The sequence below is a fragment of the Stenella coeruleoalba genome (genome assembly GCF_951394435.1).
Source record: "Stenella coeruleoalba genome assembly, chromosome: 8".
Classification (NCBI taxonomy): domain Eukaryota; kingdom Metazoa; phylum Chordata; class Mammalia; order Artiodactyla; family Delphinidae; genus Stenella; species Stenella coeruleoalba.
In genome coordinates, this window is record NC_137154.1 from 15620386 (window position 1) to 15643707 (window position 23322).

At 54.1% G+C, this 23322-nt stretch overlaps 1 protein-coding gene across 1 annotated transcript in view; it reads left to right on the forward strand.

Moving 5' to 3' along the window:
• Positions 1-279: 279 nt before the first annotated feature.
• The window catches only part of ALX4 (ALX homeobox 4), a gene marked incomplete at both ends in the record, with an annotated part of 39814 nt that continues 16771 nt past the window's right edge, over positions 280-23322 (forward strand). Inside the window, one exon of the mRNA XM_079929303.1 lies at positions 280-730. Within this exon, the coding sequence (XP_079785429.1) occupies positions 280-730 (451 nt within the window). The remainder of the gene's footprint in view (positions 731-23322) is intronic.

The window sequence follows — 23322 nt, forward strand, 5'->3', positions numbered from 1 at the left end:
GAAACATCTGAATCTTTTTACAGTCCTCGGTTCTTTTCCTGGGCCAGCTGTGGGGAGGGAGAAGGGAGAGAGAGGAGGGGGTGAGAGCAGAGAGAGAGAGAGAGAGAGAGAGAGAGAGAGAGAGAGAGAGGCGTGTAGCGGAGGAGGGGGGAGAGGGAGCAGGCCGGCGCGGAGCGCACAGCCACCGCCTCCTTGCCTCTCCAAACTCCCAGCCAAGGCGCGCGGTGGCGTCCTCGCGCTCTCGCTCGCGCCCCCGCCCGTCGCCCGCCCAAGCCAGGCATGAATGCTGAGACTTGCGTCTCTTACTGCGAGTCGCCGGCTGCTGCCATGGACGCCTACTACAGCCCGGTGTCGCAGAGCCGGGAGGGCTCGTCGCCTTTTAGGGCATACCCCGGCGGTGATAAGTTCAGCACAACTTTCCTGTCGGCTGCCGCCAAAGGGCAGGGATTCGGGGACGCCAAGAGCCGCGCCCGCTACGGCGCGGGGCAGCAGGACCTGGCGGCACCCCTGGAGAGTGGCGCCGGAGCGCGGGGCTCCTTTAACAAGTTCCAGCCCCAGTCGCCGGCACCGCAGCCGCCGCCGCCGCAGCCGCAGCCGCCGCCGCAGCCACCCGCGCAGCAACCGCATCTCTACTTGCAGCGAGGCGCCTGCAAGACGCCCCCGGACGGCAGCCTCAAACTCCAGGAAGGCGGCGGCGGCCACAGCGCGGCCTTGCAGGTCCCCTGCTACGGTGAGTGCACGTGCGAATCCCTCGGGCTGGGGTCCCCAGGACCCAGGGCTTCGGCACCTTCAAAACCCGTTCGGCTTGCGGGAGGCAGGAGTTGGCGGGCTGGGAGGCGCGGGGCCGAGCTGCGTGTGACTTTGGGTAGGAAAATGGGGATCGACCGCTCCGAGGAGACCAAGGGATAGCGGAGCGTCGGCTATTAAACTCAACCTGGAGTCTGTTTCTCCCCTCTTCGCCGTTCCCCCAAACCACTTGCTTTGCGCTGCCCGCCGGGCCGACTTTGAAGCGGATGCTTCGCACCGGCTCAAGGCGTGCGGCGGGAAACAGTCGCAGCGCAGCGCTCGGGCGCTAGGCTCCGGGGCTGCCGAGGCCTCGCTCCTCGCCGGCTAGGGGGCTCCTCGGGCGGCGCCGCAGGTGGGAGCGTCGCAGGTGCGGAGCCCGGCCGGGAGCCTGGAGCGCAGTCGGCGGAGCGCGCCCGGGATGCCGTGGAACCGGGGCGCCATACGCGTGCGGGTCCGGAGACGCCTGAGGCCGCGGAAGACCTGAGTCGAGGTGGTTCGCGGCGGGCAGGCGGGCCGACCAGAGTTCCCGAGCGTTTCTCCTTCGGCGATCCCCAGAGGCGGCGGCCTCGGAACAATGGTTTAGGACCGACCGGCTGGAACAGAATTCCAGGCGGCACAGTGCTGGGCAAGAGGGAAGGCTCTGGGTCCTGATTTGGGCCCACGGGGAACCTGAGGCCTAAATGACCTCCAAGCCCCCTTGAAGGCGGCCTCAGGACGCAGGCCTGGGCCCCGAAGCGCCGCGACCGTAGTGGAGGAGAGAGCCTCTCAAGGGTGGCCTGAGGCCAGAGCAGCTGAGGAGCCTGGGCCTTCTCTCCCACAGAATCGGCACTGGTGAGCCCCAAGCTGGCAGGGAGAGAAACTGAGAAGGGAGGGAAAAACGCCTGGGCTAGGAGCCCTGGGTACACACTCTCCCCCTGTGGCCTTGGCCTTCAGGCAGGGCCCCGGAAATGAGCTGGTTCTGACAGGACAACGGCTTTGGCTGCACTGATCCAGGCCCGATGGAGAGACACCAGGCCTGGGGACAGAGGTGGGACATGGTGGAGGCCTTGGCGACTGGGATAACCTTAGGAAGCAACGCATGGGAAACGCTTCCTTACACTCAGCCTCTATCTGGCTCCCCACAGGCTCAGAATTAGTCCACTAAGTGGTCGTTGACACGCACACTCACACATACACTTGGACTCTACACATACACACACAACCACTTCCTCACGAGCAGCGCGCTCACACACACACCAAGTACGCTCATGTGGCTTCGCACAGAGCCACACGCTCTCAAATCCGCAGGACAGACTGAGCAGATGTAGAGATCCGGTGGCTTTCCCCACCTCCTCCACCTTTCCTCTCCACCTTCCTGTTGGAATGAGATCAGGCACTCGGATCACAGACACTCACAGCTCCACACAGGTGCTCCTTCCACACTCAGGTGGAGAGGGGCTCTCGCCCTGTCCACATGCACCAGCCTGCCAGCCCCGGGGATCAGGCTCCCTCCTCCTGGCCTCACCCAGGCCCCTCCTGGTCCCTGTCCTTTGGGAATGTTAGGTGTGAGCAAGTCGCGGACTGAGGGACCCGTGGAGGTTCGCTGTGCGGAGCCAGGGGACTCGCATGTTTTCTTTCCCACCGCACTGATTTTTCATGTGTTCGAGAAATTCACCACTGAGGCTTCTGAGGAGGCTGAGTTATTCAGGCAAGGAGAGATCCTGAGCTGCTTTCAGCCTCTCATTTGGAAATGTCTTCGGGTTCAGAGGGAAAAGGGAAAGAGCTAGACCCCTCTGAGCACTGCCTCTGAGCCCTGCTGGGCCCCCACTGCCAGCCTGCATAATGTATCCTCTGCAGGCAGTAGCCACTGGGGCAGCCCACACTGTGACCTGAGAGTAAGAAATCCCTCTAAAGCCCTGTTTCCTCATCTGCATCACGAGGAGATAACAGTAAGGCCTCATGGGGTAGTAAATGTTCCCCCACAGAGCAAGAGTCTAGCCTCCCCGCTCCACGTTTCTACTGTCGGCCTCTGTGCCGTTGGAACCCGTAAGCACCCAATTGTGAGGACAGGACAGGCCCCCAACCTTGCGCTAGGCAAAGCCAAAAGCTACAGGTTGAGACAAAAGGCAGCTGCAAACACCAACAGGACCACACTTCCCTGATGCCCGAGATGGAGGCCCTGCTCAGGGCAAAGCCACAAACAACAAACAGCTCTGCTTGTTCTTTCCCTTCTCTTAGCAGCTGCTGTTTCTCTGGCCAAGAGGAGATTTCTGGCTCCTGTAGGAAAAAAGTTAGGCACATTAGGTCCAAGAGGAGGAAACCGAGGCATCAAGAGGTGAGGTTCTGATCTCTGTAGAGGCAGCTGGGAGGAGGGCCCCTGGAGCGGGCTCTCTAGATGGCCAGCAAGCAGGGAGACTGAAACACACATTGACATGGTTCTCTCCCACACTTGTGAGAGCATGTACTCCAGAGCGGGGGAAATGGGTCTAAGGCAAAAACCCCGGATGTCCCCAGCAGCTTGGGGAAAAGGCAGAGGCAGACACGGCTTTGGTGCTAGACTTGCAACGGCTGATCTCGGCCCCCACCCAAGGGAGCTTTGACCTGGCAACCTCCTTCCCAGCTCTGTTGGTCCCCCCGGGCAGGAAGCCAGTTCCTCCGTCTGGGCGACTGCACCGAGCGGAGGAGAGGGTCCGAGGTCTCCTTTGGGACGTCAGCCCAGGGAGCCAGTCCTTGGGTCCAAGCGCTCCTTGGAAAGGTGCGGGTTTGGGGGCTGTGCTGGGGCCACGGCGAGAAAGCCTGGGGCAGGACAGCCGCCTCAGGTCTCCAGTGGCGGGGCTTCTCGGAGATGGGGAAAGAGGAGGTGAGAAGCCTTCCACGGCTGCAGACGTTCCCTAACTGCGACTCCGTTTCCCCATCAGTACTAAAAGGGCGACGAACCGTGTGACTCCACGGTCCCCCCTGGGTGCAGAGACATTCGCGCTTTGACTAAAGAGCCCCACTGTGTCCTCGCGTGTTGCAATCCCGACCCCGTCAGGCTCCGGGTTCACACGCGGCCCTCCGAAGTCCCTGCCCGCTGGCCCATCCTAGGCCGCATGGGCCCCAGGAGACACGCCAGGCTGGAGACCGATGTTTCTCAGCCGGGCGAAGAGCCTCCTCGCCGCGGGAGTAAGGACCCCGGCACCTCGCTCCCAACGCGGACGACTCTCCAAGCCGCCGCTTGCGCGGCCCGCCAGGCCTTGGCCTTGCGCCCCGGAACGCTACCGAGAACGGCCCTGCTACCTCCTTCTCTTTCGCTTTCGATTCGGTGCACGCAGGTTTTCGTTGCTAGCCCACCGCTACCTTCCCATCCAGCCGTCCGCGAAGGCAGCGCTCTTAGCGCAGAGGTCTTGGGAGACGAGGGCAGGGCCGGAGACCCCTGGGGCACCGCCGAGGGGCTGGTCTTGATTTGGCGAATTAGACGCAGAGTTTGAATGCTAGAGATATTTATTTTCTCCCACCAGCACAATCCACACACCACAAAATGTGTAAACTCCTCCTGGGTCATATTCGACTTTACTCAAAGAACCGGGGTGTGTTTTGTGTAAGAGAGACACCCCCCCAAAAAAAGACAGCGAGAAACCGAGGCTTGCCCATTAGCCGTAAGAGCCCGTGGGTGATTGTGGGATGATGGAGGGAAAACTCAAGCCTGGGAGCTGTGACGTCGACCCCCGGTCAATTTTGGGGGTGGGGGAGGAGAGGAAGAAAGATGCTTTTTATTTTTTACTTTGTTCATTTCTATAAGCTCCAGTCTGCTCTAACAGTCCAGGCTAAACACATACAATCTTAAATAGAAAAACAGAAGGCCTGGATTAAAGGTCTAGTATTATTTTAAATCAGTCGATGCGCACGAAGTTTTCTTTATTATAATTTATATACAGTGAAGTACACAGTTAAGTGGAAAGTTTGAAAAATTGTTATGTACGTGTTCGCTGTATAACGACCACTTGGATCAAGACGCAGACCATTTACGTACTGTATCTGTAAACGAAAACTTTGGGTGGGGGGATTTTTTTTTAAGTTGTTGTAAGGAAATTTCAGAAGAGACTTCAGGGAAGCCAGAGAGCCTGCCCTCCCCCCCGCCCCCCCCCCCGAGCGCCCCCTGTTCGCGATAGCGGCGTTTCTTCAGTGGGCTGACCTTGTACTCCCGGATCTGCGCGGTCCCTACTCTTCGAGGGAACTAGGGGCTGCGCCGGGAACCTTGCTGCGCAAGGCTCTCATGAAGTCGCCGAAGCCCCGAGTTTTGCCCGCTGCAAAGAGGGGCCACAGCAGGAAAACAAGTTAAATGTACCGTACATAAATTTTTGCCGTAGTCCCCGAGAACCTTCGTTTCAGAAAGCAGCTGGGCGCTCTTTTCCGTGGGCATACCTTTTCACCTTGGCCTCAGCTCCTTTCTCTCTTCCCGCAAGTCTGCCCTCGGCTTTGTTTTGGTGGCAAACTGAAATATGAAATGGAAATGTAAGGGCCTTTGCATGTTGGTGTGAAAGGAGGCTGGAGTCCCGGGGTCTGTGTGGGGTTCGGGCTTCTCCGCCGACCCCTGGACCAGGGTGCCCGGAGCAGCAGGCAGGGAAAGAATGTGAAAACTGTCGGGCGCCCGCCCCGCGAGGCTCCGAGGGCCTGGGATGGAGAATGGGGAGGCTGAGCTGGAGTGGGTGTGCCTTTCACTGCAAGGAGAGGGGAGTTGGGGGCCGGATGCGAGAGCACGCTTGGCTGGAGAGAACTCTCAGCACCCGCAGCCTCAGCTCCCCCCGCCCTCAGGAAACCGAAGGACCTAGGCACAGGCACTGTTTCGGGTGAGGCGGTGAGATCGAGGCTCTGCATCGGGACCTCGCCTGCCAGGTGCCACCTGGCCACGTGCTCCCGCAGCTACGGGGCTTGCCAGGCGTTGCTGAGGTGACAAGGCAGGTCATCAGATTCAAAAACCAAGACAGGGGGGACTCAGCTATGGGCGGATAATCACCCAGCAAGTTTAGAGTGAAAGACACCGCCCCACCCTCGCCCTTTGCTCCGGAGCTGTGGGTGCCAAAGGCCAGCCTTCTGTTCAGACTGGACAGTGAGAAGAGGCCCTTTTTTCAAAACAGGGCTTTTCTGGAGAAAGAGGCGGCACTTCTGTGCGGCCACCAAAGCCTCCCAGCTGTAGGCTGGTGCTTCTGAGATCAGAGTTACTGGTGGCCCCCAGGGACCTTCCATCCAGAGGTGCAGCCCTGTGCCATCTTCCCTAGCCTACACATGTGCAGATGGGCGGCAACACCCCCAACTCCATTCAAGATGCTCCTTCTTCACCCAGTACAGGGGTGCGGGGTAGCCCGGGGCGGCTAATGCCATGCTGCCTGGAAGCTGGTCTCCCTACAAAGGCTGAGCTCAGTGGCGCGACAGAAGCCTCCAGTGTGTCCAGGGAGGTGTCGCGGGAGCTCCCAACGCACCGGACCTGTGCACCCACCCATCTCCAGTGCATTCTGCCACTGACCCTCTTCTCTACCCCATCCCACCCCAGACCAGCAGCACCAAGGAAGGGAGGGAGCGGTGGAAGGGGAGTTGAGGCTCAGTAGAGAGGAAAAGAGATACGCAAAGAGGATGCTCAGAGCAGCAAAAGGCTGGGGAAGGGGTGGTGATTCTGAGCAGCGGGCAGTTTCGGGCAGCTGGAAGGGACAATGCACGTGAGGAGAGGAGGGTTACTGGGAGATACCGGCGGGTAGATGGGACGCTGAAAGGGGTGCCACTGCCTGCCAAGTACCTGTCTTTCCCGAGGACCACGCCGCGTGTACTGGGGACCACAGGGTCGGGGCTGCTGGGTGCGGGCGACACTGCGCTTTGGAGAAAGAGAGGGAGCCGGCGTGCGTTTCATCGGATTCTTAAAGCAGATTGTCTCAGAGCGGATTCTCCTTCCAAACTGGGGGTCCCGAAGCCTGGGCGTCAGCCCCAAGCACCTCGCAGATGGACTGCTAGGGACCCAGGTCGGGGCAGAGCAGCAGGTTCTCTGAGCTCTCCAAGGGCCATGGCGGAGAAGATTGAGAGGCTGTGAGGGTCTGGGCCGGGTGCGAAGGTCCAGCTTGGCACCCGTTGAGGCAGGGCACACATTCTGGGTTGAGATGGCAGCGGGTCTCCACCACGGTGTTCTCTACTCCCTGCACGGCCTTGGGAAAATCCCTCCCCTTTCCCTTTCCCTTTTAGGTCCGAATTTTAGTTCTGTGAAATGCAGGAGTCTGGACGATTTCCAAAGGCCCTCTGTGCTGGGGTTACTGTGCTGGTAACCACAGCTGGGGTTACTGTGCTGGTACCAGTTTGGACCCCCCTCACCCTGTTTCCCTGCCCTCGTCACCCTTACATACATTTTTTTTTTTTTTTTGTACAGGAGAAATCGGGGTTGAGTGTGCCGGGAAAGGCTTTCCTGGAAGTGGAAACATGTCCTGAGGGTTTCCTGGGGTGTGCTAAGGGGCGCAGGCGCCAAGTAGGCAGCAGTTCCAGGTCAGGTGGGCAGGCGGTCCTAGAGCATCGGAAGTTGAATGCAGGCTCTAGATTCCATCCAAGCTGGGGCTTCACTATGGAGAGGGGAGAGGGGCGGGTGTCTTTTTGCTCACGAGTGACCAGGCTCAAGTCGGGGGCTCAGGGGTTCCTGGCCCCTCCACTACTCCTGTCCCCTGTCTGCACCCATCTCCCCTATCTTGGCATTTACTGATCACCTACCATGTGCCAGACCTCCTAGAACACACCCAGCGAGTGGCTCCCTGCTATCCTATATACCTTCTGTCCTTCCAGGTATATACATTTGGGCATAGGAAATGTTTCCTGGCCGGAAGGATGAATGAAGAATTGGTGTCTCATTTGGAGTGTTGCCGGAGTGTGGTTAAGTGCCCCTGTGAGCATTTCCCAGTACCTTGGCTGGTGTGGGTGGAGGCCTGGGGGTTTGTGTGAGCGCATGTCCATCATGAATGCGGAGCGGTGTGCCCCGCCCATACTCATCGGTCCGGTCCTGCTCCCAGGGTGATGCAGGGGACCGTGCATACTAATTTGTGTGCGCTCCCATATGGAAGGCATGCGTTCCCCAGAGTTTCCGAGGGTGCAGCCAGTGTAGGTGAGCCGTGTGCGGGCGAGGGTGAGCTCCTGTGCAAATCCTGGACACCCCTCCCCCCTACGCCCGCCCTGGGGACCGCGCGTGTTGTAGGCTCTGCCACCAGAGTCTCGGGCCAGGAGGCGGTGACGAAGAGCCTGTGTGTCATGGCCCGTGGCCTTCTCTGTCGCTGGTCGTGGCTTCTCAGGGAGGCTGACTCACCGAGTGGCAGGCAGAGTCCCCCTGTGGCCAGCTGGGGCTGGGGCGAGCCCAAGCGTCTTCCTGGGGCCCTCACCCAGCCCACCCACACTGCAGCGGGGCCTCCTCCTACCTCCAGCTCTTGAATGTGCCCGCGGTCCTGTGGGGCTGGCTGTGGAAGAGTCCGCACCATCTTTATGCACACTGCAGATCTCATTTAACAGATGAGCAAACTGAGGCCTAAAGAGAAGTGGATCCCCACAGACCAGTGGGAAGGGGGGAACCACTGCTGGGGGCAGGGGAAGAAGGAGTTGGGAAGTATCCGCCCCCCCCGGCCCCGCCCACTGTCTCCCTTCGCTGTAACCCATCCAGTAAGCCGCAGTCTGTGCATCAAACCGGGTAGATGTTTGCAGTCTCCTCCTCCTTCAGAAATAAGGTGGGCTCCACCATGAGCTCCTGGGGTTGCTGGGGCGACAGAAGAGCACCCGGTGGGATTGCAGGAACTCATCCCGAATGTGACCCAGTGGGGCAAGGACTTCTGCTCTCTGCTGGGCTCCCTAAACCAGGTTTTCTTTCCTAAGTGCATGGAAACCATGCAGTGAGAGCCCAAGGGGGGTTAGCTGAGGCCACATGACCAACTTCCTCCTCTGAGGTTGACCATGTGCCAGGCTGCGGACATCGGTTGGGTCTAGAAGCCTGGTACTCAGCCCTCCAACGTGATGGGTCATGGTGTCAGGGTGGGTGCCCCACCCGGTCCCAAATGCCCTGTTTCACAGGGAAGGGGACTGAAATGCCTAATTCCAGTTGCTCACCAGACTTTGCCTGTCCCTGTGCCAGGCCTCACAGGGGATTCTGTGAAGCCCTGGACGCAGCCCCTGCCTACAGGCCCAGAAGTTCTGCCTTCAGAAGACAGACTAGTGACTTGGCTCTTTGCAGTTCACAGGGGCGGTGCTGGGAAGGGGAAGCCCAGATTCAGGCTGGGCAGAGAGGGGCAGCTTGGCTCACCCCACTCCCCCTGGTGGGCGGAACCTCGCCCAGGAAGGTGAGGGCTCAGAGAGGTTGAGGGAAGTTGGGAGTTGCCACAGACCAGCTGGATCTCCTCTGCTGGCTGAAAAGCTGGCAACTTCTTCTCTCTTTTCTCCTTTTCCCCCTCCATGCCTTCTCTGTAGGTCAAGAGATCTGGGTTCAAGTATTGGCTGTTCCCTGGAAATGGCCCTGTGCCTTTGGAACGGTCCCCTTATCTCCCGTTCCACTCAGTTTCTTCATTTGCAAAAGGGGATCTGTTTGGGCCTGCCCTGCCTACGTGGGAAGGGAGTGTGAGGATGCAGAGAGGTAGTGTGCCTGCAGGTATATCCTGCAAGGTCATGTTCTCCACCTGGGAGGACTAAGGGCCCCACCCCCTTAGTCATCTTGCGCATACTAAGGTATTTTGAATGGGGGGGCGCAGTGTTCCAATCAGGTTTCAGAACTTCGGTGCCTCCAAGATTTGTGGGCCTCCCTGATATCCAGGGGTCTCCCTGGCCTTGTCTGCAGCCCCACCACTCAGCCACATGGGTTGACGTCTGGCTCACACCCCAGCACTGAGCTGGGTTGGCTCCGCGGCCCCCCTTCAAGGAGGGAGCTCATCTAAGGGCAGAGTAGACAGGGATGCCCACGGTTCTATGCACAGATCTCCTTTCAGGGCCTCGCTCTCCCATCTGAAACCCCCTGCCTGGAGCTAGTTGATTTCTGAGGCCCTGGGGTTCTGCGCTCTTCCAGGCCTCATTGTACCAAGAGGTTCCTCGGTCCAGCCTGCCAAACAGGAAGAGTCTGGCGGTCTTGCCTGACGCCCTGCCTCAGGACAGGGACAGCGAGGAAGTGAGGCTGATGGGGTGTGAGGCAAAAGGAGGTTAGAGTTGGCAAGTAAGGCCTCTGCTGCTGAGGACCCCGTGTGACAGCTCATGTTTCCTGAGCACTTCTGCCTGTGCCAGTGCGCTTCCTGGGTGTGATTTCACGGAATCCCCATCTCAGCCCTGAGAGAGAGACCCTATTATCATCCCTATTTCAGGGATGAAAGCAGACTCATAGAAGATGAGTAACTTGCCCAAGGTGGGACAGCTCGGAGGCGCAAAGGTAAGTACTTGACGCCCAAGGGCTCTGAGAACCCAGACGGCATCCTTTTGTGGGATGACCCTAATTAGATTTGAGGTCACTCTCATCCTATCCCAGATGATATGGGATTGAAAGACTGGGTTTTACAAATATGGCCCCCAAAGAGTTTCTCTCATCTTCCCATCTGCGGATGCAGTGGCAGATGGGAGGTCAAGGATGGGCTTGGTGCGTGGCAGGTTGGAGTCTAGACCTGACCTTTGCCCTTGGGCCTAGCTTCTTCCCTGTTCAAGTGTCCTGCTGCGCTGCGGTGAGAACACGGGGCCAGGCACTGCGACGGGACCTCATAACTGTTTTGAGGGATTACTCCTTGAGTTCCCCGAGGCCCCAGGAACGTGCCAGAACCTCTGGTCAGGGCAGGGTGGAGCTAAGGACCCTGTTTGGGAGCAAACAATGGGGAAATACCTTCCTCCTGGGGAGGATGAGAGACTGCCGTGAGGCTTCTGTCTGTTTTGTTTCAAACTTTTCCCAGAGCCTGGAGAAGGGCTTGCTCTACAAGGCAGGGGCTCAATGAACATTTGGGAGGGAAGGAAGGAAGGGAGGGAGGAGGGAGGGAGGGAGGGAGGGAGGGAGGAATCAGGATGTGAAATGCTAGGAACTCTAAAAATCTTTCTATCTTCTCTTCCTTCCTCCTCCTTTTGAATCTGAGCCTGGATGAGAACCCAACTTGTAGTTCTCTTGTACCCTGGTGGAAAATAATTTATTTCCCTCAGGGATCCCTCTGGGGAGTGGGAGTAGGGAAGTGTTGGGTCGCCCTGTTTTGCACAGGGCTGGAGTCCTCTCAGCCTCTGGCAGTTAGAGGAGCACCTTTTCCCCCCACTGTTCTCCTTCGCTGTCACCTCCAAGGCCGCAGCTAGGGTCTTGCTGCTTCCACCAGGCCAGCTCTAGTCAAATAGGCGTCCCTCTGCCCGCCTCCCCTCGCCACACGCACTCCTCTCAGGTCTCCCCCCTTCCCTGCAGTGAGTTCTGGGCTCCTGGTTCTTCCTGCCGTCTGCCTAGCGGGGCGGCCCCAGGGCGGAAGATGTTCCTCCCTGGGTACCCCATCCACTCAGCCCCGCCCCACCCCAGGATTCTGAGATTCCACACCCTCAAGGGATGCAGCACTGTGTTCCGGCCAGGATGCTGTCCTGAGCTTACAGCCCAGGTGAGAAGAAACATTTAGACCTGAGCCTGGGGTGGAGTCAGCACTCAGCAGGTGGTGGCCACCACTATGCAGTGAGCCAGGCACTCTGGGAGGCGGATCAGAGAGGTGGAGGAGACTCTGATGGAGTCTGATGGAGTTCCTCCTGCCTCTTTAGAGAGGGTATTGGGCATAAACAAAGCTGTGAGAGGTGTCCTGCCAAAGGCTCCCCCTCCCATCCAACAGTTCCTGCCGGCTTGTGCCCCTGTGTCATCAGGCATGGAGCACTTGGCAGTGAGTGAGTTGATTCCCACCCATGGGAATGTGAAGACATGGGAGTCCTCAGGAAAAGTGCGAATGGACTGAAACTTAGTGAGTACGGGCATTTGAGATGGGCCTTGGAGGTTGAATAGGAGCTCACCAACTGAATGAGCTGGGAACAGCACTCTAGACTCAGCAGATAGCACTTGGGTCAGGGAAGTACATGGAGTGTTTGGGAAAGAGCAGGTGTGTGGCTTGCTGGGGGCATGATGGACACAGGCAAGAATCTGCCTGAGGAATGACAGCGGCAAAACCGAGAGGGCCATTTACTTTCTGGTGAGGTATTCAGACTTCAGGGAGCCCCTGGAGGCCTCTGAGCAGTGCAGTGAGAGGCTGAGACCCCAAGCTTAGTGTAGCCTCTTTTAAAATTCAAATCTTTATTTTAATTGGGGATAATTTTTATTGTGGTAAAATATACATAACATAAAATTTACCACTTCGAGGATTTTAAACGAACAATTCACTGGCATCGAGTACATTCGTAGTGTTGTGTAACCATCACCACTATTCCCAGAACCTTTTCATCATCCCAGGTGGGCCCATTAAGCAATAACTCCCCATCTCCCTCTCTTCCCAGCCCCTGGAAACCTCTGTTCTACTTTCTGTCTCTGAATTTTCCTACTCCAGGCACCTCATAGAAATTGAATTATACAATATTTGTCCTTTTGTGTTTGGACACTTGTATATCTTTTTTTTTTTTTTTTTTTTTTTGCGGTACGCGGGCCTCTCACTGCTGTGGCCTCTCCCGTTGCAGAGCACAGGCTCCTGACGCGCAGGCCCAGCGGCCATGGCTCACGAGCCCAGCCGCTCCACGACATGTGGGATCTTCCCGGACCGGGGCACGAACCCACGTCCCCTGCATCGGCAGGCGGACTCTCAACCACTGCACCACCAGGGAAGCCCCCATCTGTATGTCTTATTGGCCATTTGTCTTTCTTCTTTGGAGAAATGTCTATTCATGTGCCCATTTTTGAATTGAGTTGTTTGGCTTTCGTTGTTGAGTTGTAGGAGTTCTATGTGTATTCTGGGTAGCAATCCTTTATCAGATATGTGATTTGCAAATATTTTCTCCATTCTTGTCTTTTCACTTTCTAGATGGTGTCCTTTGGATGCACAAAAGTTTTTAATTTTGATGAAATCCAGTTTATCCATTTTTTCTTTTGTTGCCTGTGCTTTCATTGTCGTATCCAAGAAATCATCGTTAACTCCAATGCCAGGAAGAATTTCCCTTATGTTTTCTTCTAAGAGGTTTATAGTTTTAGCTCTTAAGTTTAGGTCTTTGATCCACGTTAAGTTAATTTTTGTAGATGGTATAAGATAAGGGTCAAACTTTATTCTTTTGCATGTGGATATCTAGTTTTCCTAGTATCATTTGTTGAAAAGACTGTCCTTTCCCCATTGAATGGTCTTGGCAACTTTGTGGAAAATCAATTGACCATATGTTTGCGAGTTTACTTCTAGGCTTTCTATTCTGTACAATTGGTCTGTCCCCGGCATGGCCTTCTGAGATGAAGGTCCAGAGTTGCAGAATATGGGGAACCGCATTAAGTCATCCTGTTCAGTCCCTCGCCTCCAGGCCAGAGCCTGACGAGCCAAAGAGATTCAGCTCCGGGACACACTTGTTTTCCAGGAAGCAGAGCTGGTGAGAAGGGGTGGTGGGCAGAGCTAGTGGTGAGGGTGCCAGAGACACGACCTCGGCCTCTGAGTAGGCCCCTTGCTGTTTGGGAGCCCCCATGTCCTCCAGCTGACCCTCCTGTGAGGACATGGCCTTGGGGGAAATTCTCCTGTGCTCTCAGGGTCCGTACACCGCCTCCTGAGAGGACCGAATCTGAGACTACTCCTTTTGGTAAGGTGATCCCAGAGCGCTTTCCCCATGGAGCTGGGAGGAGCTCTAGGAGGGAGGTCCCCTGTGCACGCCCCCTGGCTCTGTACTGTTGGCCCTGTGAATATCTTGAAGATTTTCTATTTGATTCTCATAAGAGGCATTTGCTGCCCCCTGTCCTCTGCCCTCCATCCCAAGTGCTGTCCAGTGAGTGGCTCAGCCAGGGACTAGATAGGATTCTACACCCCTGGTAGGTGACCAAAGGCGAGGGGGGCTCTGCCCCCCACTGTCACTGCCAGTGGAGCAGTGGGAGCCCCAAAGGGGGCTCTTGTGAGGCCGGTGCTTCCTGCCTTGGAATCCCCCAGCCCAGTGGAATAAACAGAGGCCTAGACTCCAAGCCAGGTGCCCAAAGGCAAGTAACAGGCACAGTGTCTAATGTTCTTGGAATCTTGTAGAAACTGGGTTCATCCTACAATTCAGCTGCACAGGCTGCCTGAAGCTTCCGATGCCTTGGATTCGGTGAGGCCAGTGTAGCCAGGACCTGGGAACAGATTTCAGCCTGTCTAGCTGAGTGACCTTGGGCAAATTAGTTGACCTCTTTGCCTCAATTTCCTTATCTGTAGAGTGGGTATATGAATAATATTGTGAGGATTAAGTAAGATGATATAGGTAAAGAGCTTAAAACAGTTCCTGGAACAGAGTAAGTACTCAATAAATAGAAGCTGTTATTTTTGATAGGATTTTGCTGGAACTTCGAGTAGGTGAAGCCGGAAACTTTGACAAAGACTTATGGTTGACTTGAAAGCATAAAATTGGAAAATGAGCAATTTATTACTGAGTCCACACTGTGTGGTTGACAAAATGTTTTAAAATACGGATGAGTGATGAAAGGGGTGTAGGCCGGCTGTCTGCCTAGCATGGGGTCAGGAGGGATCAAGGATGGGAGAAGGGTACCCCCGGGCCCCTCGGACCCTTCAGGCCACATCTCCCCAGGCTGCCGGGGAGTTTAGGCTCCCCTTCCCTAAACTCACGGTAACTGACTGCTCGTGGACCAGCCTCCTTGTTCGCTCAGCATCAGCTCTGCGCCAGGGATCAGGGGCCGCCTTGGAGAAACACTGCCTGAGCCGAGGCAGGTGGACAGCCAGGGCCGGGCTTTACCTAATAAACTGCACAGGACTCAGCCCCTCAGAGGAGATGACACGAAGCCATTTTTGTGCTACACAAAGTACATTCTCACTGTTTCATGGGATGATTCATTTCCCTGAGAAGTACTAACAGAGTCCTGAAAAGAGATGTACTCATCACATATCCACTGCGGTTTTCTTGGTAGAAGGTACACACCGTACACTTTAAAGCAGAGACGTATTTGGCATTTTGTTCAGTCCAGATGAGCAGAAGGCAATGAAAGAATCATTCTTCACCAACATGTTTGTTGCAAATATTGGACTATTGAACATTGTTTATACTTATGACACGTGATGGGCAAAACACTTGGACCCCACCTGCTCCACATCCCAGCCATTTAGATGGAAACTAACAGCTTAGGTATAATTTTGTTCTAGAGATTTTGAATTTTTAACCATTTTATAATTTTAAAGATGGAATTTTGTTAAGCTAAGATTGAATAATCTTATCCAGCCTCATCAACCTCAGAAAACTTTAACTAGCAGCCTCACAATTAATTCAGCCATTATTTTCCCTTCTTGTCCAAGGAGAGAAACATCTTCTTGCTTTTTTGGCTTGTAAGTGATTCTTTAGGTTATGAACGCAGCATGAACACATCTGGAGGAAGAAAACCCTTGATTTTGGTGGGGAAAAAAAAATTCTCTCTAGGCCGACGTGGTCATTCTGCAGGCTGAGACATTTAGTTGCTTAACGAGATTCATCTAATTCAGAGGGTATTTGTTGGGTGCCAGATGTGGGGACCAGAGCTTGATAAGATGTTTTCGCTGTCCATGATGAAGATACTGTCTAAGGGTGGAGGCTGCCATGCACCCACACTTGCAATGCTTTGTGAAAAGTAATCTAATTATTAGGGGCCAATAGGGGAGTTCCGAGGAGGGCATGGCAGGAAATCCCCAAAGAGGAAGTGATAATAGACTCGGGCCTGGAAAGGTGACCTGGGGTTCGCTGGGCAGAAGGGACCCCAACATAGTCCCGAATCACCGAAGTTGGTTTCTAAATGACAGCAGCAGTGGTGGTAGCATCGGTTACCTTTCTGGAACGGTCCGTCTCTCCACTCCCCACCCCCAGAGAGCTTTCAGGTGGTATGATGGTTAGAGCGCAGCAGATGCTCCCACAGAGAGAATTCTTCCGGAGCCGTTAAATATTGGGGTACCTCCATAGGAAAGTGGTCCAGATGCTCCCAGAGTGTAAGTGGGAGTGGGCTTTCTATAAGGAGCTCACGACTGCTCTGACCTTTGTCAACTGGTTTGTAAGCCACACTGTCTTCAATGCAGTGATTACAATTATAATTCTCGGGCTTCCCTGGTGGCGCAGTGGTTGAGAGTCCGCCTGCTGATGCAGGGGACGTGGGTTCGTGCCCCGGTCCGGGAAGATCCCACATGCCGTGGAGCAGCTGGGCCCGTGAGCCATGGCCGCTGAGCCTGCGCGTCCGGAGCCTGTGCTCCGCAACGGGAGAGGCCACAACAGTGAGAGGCCTGCGTACCGCAAAAAAAAAAAAAAAAAAAAAAATTACAATTCTCATTTCGTGGCTATAGCTTCAAGTTGCAACCTAACAGGTTAAAAAGTATTTATGGAAGGGCCTTTCTTTAACATCAACTAGCAGTTTTAAATATGTATGTAACAAATGATAAACAAAATTGTGTCAAATATTTCACCCCATTTATCGTCTTTGTTATATGTATGTAAAATGGGCCCTGATTGGAAGGGGACTGGGTGGGGGGCTACTTGGGACAGGGGTTTGTGGCATGTTCTGGGCAGCTGGAGCTGGGGAAACTTGAGCTTAAAAGAGTACACCTGGGGCGGGGGGCGGGGAAGGATGAGACACTGCAGCCTGAGTGACTGACTTTGCTTTGCTCTTGCAGCTGCCCTGGCCTACCTTGCCTCCAAATAATAAGGGTATTAAGCTATCGTGGGGGATTCCCGTTGATAGAGAGTGTGCTGTGTATCAGGCAGAGATGTGCATTCTTGCACTTGACTTCATTGAGACCTCACAAACACGCTGGGATGTGGGTATCATCCACCTCACTTTACAGATGAGAAAACCGAGGCACAAAGAGGCCAAGTCACTTTGCCAAAGCATGAGTGGCTTGGAAGCCTCCTTAACAATCTCCTTTAGAAATTTCCCCGTTTCTTTAATGGGGAAAACTGACACTTCCTTATCATGCATAAAGAGCTAGCTACTCAGCTTTAACACACCCCTCCAAGGAGGTCGCTGCCTTGAAGCCGCTCCTATACAGAGATCTGGAGTGGTCCTGGAAATACTGCTTCCCCCGCCAGGCTGGCCTAGATGCCTCTGCTCTGTCCACCTCCCCGCACCATAATCACTGCCTCCCTCATGAAGGGGGACTTTTGGAAGGAAGGGGCCATGCTTTATTAGACTTCCTATTTCCATCACCTGGAACTTTGCCCAGCACATAGCTGGCGCTCCAGAAATGTTGCTGAATGAATGAATGCAGCAAATAAGTGGCAGAATCAGGAGTCCAACCCAAGTCTGTCCTGCTCCAAAGACTTCTCATTCATTTCACCTAGAGCAGGATTTAAGCTTCTCCATCTCGCCTCCCTTGGATCCAATGGCACTATTTCAGTGTGTCTCCATGGGGATGGTTGGGAATGCACGTTTTCTCCCTGCTCTGAGGGATTAGGTGGGAGATATTTAGGGACATACCCAAAGCCACTTGGTTAGGTGAAGGTAGAGAGGGACAAGGGGCAGACAGACCACCAAGCTGATTTGAAACCGGCAGACACAGCCCTTCCACTGACAGGCCTTGTGGTCGGTCGCTCGGGGTCTCCGTATCCTGCCTGGAAGGTGAGTAGTGGCCCAGGGTGACCCCTGAGCTCTGGGACTTCTTGTTGGGGTTAAGGGAGAGTGTGGAGGCTCCTTCTGCTTCCGTGGCGGTGGACCCAGCCTGGGCCAGCGCCCCTGCCCCTGCGGGGTGCTAGGATCTCTTCCAGCCTCGTGAGGCAGGGCTTGGGGATGAGACCCAGGCTGGACCAGGAAGGAAGGAGCCGGGGAACCTCAGTCTCCATGAGGATAGCAGCTCCCAGGGCTGGTTAGAGTCCCTGACTGAGGTCGCGACCCTGCTCACCCCAGTAAGTATCAGGAGGTGATGTTCAAGTGTTCGATCATACATGGGGCTTCTCATGGTCACCTGAAGGTTCTGTTCAGATTAGTCCTCTGTGATGGAAACATCTCCAGTGGCTCAGTTGTGTCTCCCAATGACAAGACTAAGTCTGCCTGCAATCCCTTCAAGATTGCCTGTCTACGGAAGAGAGACAACACATCGTTGTGTGAGAGGCCGTAGACAGGACACTGGGCCTGGAGCTGGACCAGCTGGGTTCAAATCCCAGCTCTGCCCCTCCTAGCTATGTGACCTTGAGCAAGTTAAGCTTCTCTGGACCTCAGTTTCCTCATCAGTAAAATGGGGGTAAAAACACAGACCTCCTAGGGATCTGGGGAGGATCAAATAAGATAGTGGATGGGTCAGTACCACTCAAACGCGAGTGGTTATGTGATTTTCCTTATTAGTGGCACCAGCCCTGTGGGGAGGCCCCTCAGGCTTCCCACTTAGTAATTTAGGACCAGCTCAGTAGGGACTTGGGATGTCCTGTTTTGCCGTAAAATGTAGCGTGCCTTGCCAGGACCTCTGTAGTTTCCAATACGCAGTTCAAGGTCACGCTCTTGCTGAGGCCTCCCTGACCTTTTCAACAAGAACTGACTGCTCCTTCCTGTGGACACGCTGCGCCCAGGATGCAGGGCTCTTGCAATGGCAAGAGGGGCCCATAACACTTGACCACACTGTTACACGTCTGTCCCTTCCATGAGGCCATGACTAAGGGGAAGCTCTGGGGAGGTTATCGGTGAATGAACAAACAAGTAAACCAAGGAAGGAGCACAATGAATAGATGCAAACCAAGTCACATCATCAGGGAAAAGACAAAAAAAAAGAAATTTGGGGCATAAGGGGGCGGACGGAGGGGACCTCGGGGGCTAAAGGCAGTGAAGGCCCTGAGGGACACAGGCTAGTGGGCTTTCTTTTCTTTTTTTCCAATTTTTTTTATTGTAGTAACATACAAGTAATAATAAAATTTACCATCTTAACCATTTTTTTTTTGCGGGGGGGTAGGTGGGCCTCTCGCTGTTGTGGCCTCTCCCGTTGCGGAGCACAGGCTCCGGACGCGCAGGCTCAGTGGCCATGGCTCACGGGCCCGGCCGCTCTGCGGCATGTGGGATCTTCCCGGACTGGGGCACGAACCTGTGTCCCCTGCATCAGCAGGCGGACTCCCAACCACTGCGCCACCAGGGAAGCCCCATCTTAACCATTTTTAGGTGTACAGTCCAGTGGTATGAAATACATTCATAATGTTGGGCAACTGTCACCACCATCCATCCTCTTTTCATCTTGTAAAACTGAAACTCTGTCCCCATTAAACACTAACTCCACACCCCCGGGCTCCAGCCCCTGGCAACCATCGTTCTACTTCCTGTTTCTATAAACTTGACTACTCGAGGGACTCATATAAGTGCTATCATACAGTATTTGCCTTTTTGTGACTGGCTTGTGTCGCTCAACATAGGGTCTTCAGGGCTCATCTGTGTTGTAGCAGGTGTCAGAATTTCCTTCCTTTTTGAGGCTGAATAATACTCCACCGTGTGGCTGGACCAGTTTGCTTCTCCATTCATCTGCCGATGGACACTTAGGTCACTTCCATGGTCCAGCTATTGTCAGTGGGCTTTCTTTTTAAGCCCTTCTCTTTGGATACAAGGAAACCTCGCTCACTTAGACTAATTGTAGGAGGACTGAAATTATAATAGGCTCAAACAATAAAAGGTACTTTTATTACTTTTAAGGTCCGAGAGTAATTTGACCTCAGCTAACAAAATACTGCTTCCTTCGGGCCTTGGAAGAGCATTTAGAAGAACCACGTGCTTTAAGGGGGTCGCCAGTTACTTACGTGGATGGAAATGTGGGTTTCCATAGGGCTGGGGAAGCAAGGTTTGTTCCTAGAGTTGGCTTCTGCCTTGTGATTTTGATTCCAATGTGCAAGCTCATTTGCAGAGGCCGTGGACAGTGCTGGTGACGGGGAGGAGGGGAGGTTGCTAACTAAACCCCGGTCTGGGTCCTGTTCAAATTATGACAAATGCCGGCTTCAGAACTGGGATTCCTGGATAAAGTGGTTTCTTCCCGTTTGTCTGCATACTTCTTCTTTTTAAAAGCTTTTTGTTTTGACATATTTTCAGACATCAGAAAAGTTAAATGTAGAATACAAAGAATTCCCAGATCCCCCTGACACCGATTCCCCAAATCTTAACGTTTTACTATATTTGTGTTATCACTCTCAATCTCTCTTGTATATATGTATGTATCAATATACATACCTATACACAGATACGTATTCTTTCTTTCTGAACCGTTTAAGAGTAAATTGCAGACATATGCCTCTTTACCTCGAAATACTTTGGTATTTAGCGGAGAACAAATGCAAATTGAGACCCGGTGTCCGAAAGAAAACAAGAAAGAATTAGCTGGGTGTAAGCTGGGGGATGGAGGGGACCCTGAAAACAAGGTCCCAGGAAAAGGCATGGGTCCACATTTGAGGTCCCAGATGGTCGATGAAGTTCTATCAGGACAGTTTCATCAGGGCCAGCACTGAAGGTTGGATGTGATGGGGCAGATGTAGGGGCATCAGAGAGGAGCCATTCTCCTGTGGCTCCCACTTTTTCCCTTCCTCCCTGACCCTGTCTTCTGGCTGTCCCGTCCCAGCCCCACACAGGGTATCCACTCCAGGAGGGCCCAGAGGAACTGCCGCAGGCTTAGGGCTCGGACCTCAGCTCTGCCTCTCACCAGTTGTGTATTCTTAGACAAGTCCTTTCCTCCCTCTGGCCTCAGTCTCTGGGGCTGTCAAATGGGCATATTTCACATGGTTGTTGTGAAGAGCAGCCGTGGTGGCATGACAGGTGCGCTAGCACTGGGTAGAGCATGAAGCATCCCAGTGCTAATTCCTTTTCCTTCCTTGGTTCTGGGAGGCGCCCTCCATCCTCTGGACCACAGGAAACCTCCCCACCTCAGTGTGTGGGAAGAACCAAGAGAGCTGTGTGAGAGTGGAGTGATGGAGGAGGGGGCTGCAGCCCCCGCCTCTGCTGACGCTTCCCTGGGCAAGAGCCCACAGAAGAGCTGGCAACAGATCCGCCAGCTGCGTGGACAGCCACCTGGGCAAACCTGGGTGTGGGCAGCATTTGCATGGCTCCCTTGTAAGTAGCTAGAAGACCGAGGATTCCCCAGAGTCTCCACGAAGGGAGGTGACTCTGGGGACTCAGGAGCTCAGGTCAGGCCTGGCACCCAGTGGTGGTGACATTCAATGGATTCCTTCTCTCTGAGCCTCAGTTTGCCCATCTGTAAAACGAGGGTGCTGAAGAAATTCTGAATTCAAGAATGTGGAAACCCTCAGAACCAGAGGAGGAAAGAGCTCTTTGGGGAAGGGCAGGGACCCACCTCATCCACCCCTGTGTCCCTTGTAGGGCTGAGACAGCGGCAGACACATAGTAGGACTGAATAACTGCTTGTTTGGCCAACCCTCCCAGGGAGGGCCTGTGCCTTTAACCAAACTGGGAGAAACTTCATCTGAAGCCGGACCCTGGGGCATCACCTCTGGCCCCGAGGAACTTAATTGGGACTGCAGTGCCTCCTGGTGGCCAGTGTGAGCCACTGCAGCCTTGATCATGCTGGATTGGGGGTGCTGCCTAAAGCCTTTATGCAGGGACCCGGGAACCTGCCCTGTGGGTGCGCATGGCGTCCCAGGGCCCCGCGACTCCTCCTCAGTCTTGGCTTCCTGTAGGGGCTGCGCCTTCTCCATAACCCCTTCTCTCCTCTCGCTGGCAGGAAATCCGGCAATACTTGTTGACATGAGGAAGCAGAGAAACTAAAAGGTTTGCCCAGGCCCCTAGCAGCAGCGGGGCCACCTTTGGCCCTTCATGCCCTGCCCCGTGGCTGGTTTCTCTGAGCCCCACCATCCCGCAAGGCCCACACACAGCAGTGTGTGCTGAGGGACCGAGGCCCCCCGGCTCCGGAGTTCAGCCCCGTGGCCTTGGGTCCCTTTCCTATGGGCGCCCCAGCACCTCAGCAGGGCGTGCAGAGCTGCCCCGGCGCTACCAAAGGCAGGAGGAGCCCGGGCCCAGCTCAGGACCCAGCTGTACGTCAGGGAGGCCCTGCTCCGAACCGCTCACAGTGGAGTGGGAAGCAGGACCACACACCAGTGCTTTAGAGCAGAGAATCCAGTGTTTAAGAGGTAAGCCCAGCCCCCCGGGGTCAGGGAGGAAGAAGGGGTCGGCCTTGCACTGAACCTTGGAAGCCAGTAGAAACAATTCGGCAAAGAAGAAATACAACAAATGAAAGGTTAACTTTACTAGTAATAAAAAAATGTAAATTCAAACAAGATTTCACTTTTATCCTTCACACTGGCAAAGATTTTAAAAAACAGTATAATGACTGGTATTGGCCCTGAAGCAGGTGGGCACATGGAGGAAATTGGCAGATTTCTAGAAGACACATTTATCAGAGCTCTTAAGGTGTGACTGTGATCTAACTCGGTATTTCTAGTTCCTGGAGCTTCTTCTAAGGTAATTACCATGAAAGTATCAAGGGATTTAACTGAAAGGATATTCATCCCAGGCCTGTTATCATTTCAAACAATCAGCGATCCACGTGCCCAACAGTAAAGGATTGATGAAATAAAATAGTTTGTCCACGTGGTGAAATACTATGCAGCCACTAAAAACGATGTAGTAGAAGAATATAGAATAGGATGGAAAGACATACAGGATAGTGTTAGGTTAAAAAAAAAAAAAGACGTACCAAAAAAAAATTATGTTTCCCTTTTGTGTTTGTGTGTTACAGTTTTCTTCTTTTGGTCTGTCTTGATTTTTTTTTTTAATTTCCATATAGAACATAGATAATTCTATGTAACGAGGGGGGGAAAGCCACAAAATTTACAGAGGAAGATACGCAGGGAGAGGAGGAGTTAGCCAGATGCATGAGGGACAGAAGGGCATTCCAGTTAGAAGGAAGAGCACATATGCAGGAATGGGGTAGCCTGAAGCCGCTCGAGCAGTGTACTGGAGGCATGAGGGCAGGTCTGTGGGACCGGAAGCGAGGTGCAGAGGTGGGGTGTGGAAAGATGTAAGTCTGTGAGGAGAACCAGTGTCAGTCCCACCTGGGGAATCCTGAATGCCACAGTCAGCCTGACTTGAAGAGTTGGCAGATTTAGCAAAAAACTAACAACAAAACCAGGGCGCTCCATTTAATTTGAATTTCAAATAAATAATGAATAAGTTTTAGTATTAGTATGCCCCATCCAATATTCGGGACATACTTACACTTAAAAAATAACTGTTTCTCTGAAATTCTAATTTAACTGAGCACCCTGTATTCCATCTGACCATCCTAATGAGGGCTCTGGGCACCAGTGGAGGGCCTCTAGACAGGCTCACACTAGATGGGATGTGTGCTTTAGACACTCCCTCTGGTTGTAGTTGAGGGTGGTGAGTCTGAGGGCAGAGAAACCAATGAGATCTACACTTAAGCCAGAGCTCTGGGAATCTCCAGTATCCAAGAGGCCTCAGAGTTAAGGGGCGGCGGGGGGGGTGGCCCAGTTTGTGAGGACAGTGGCCGATCCCCACCGCGA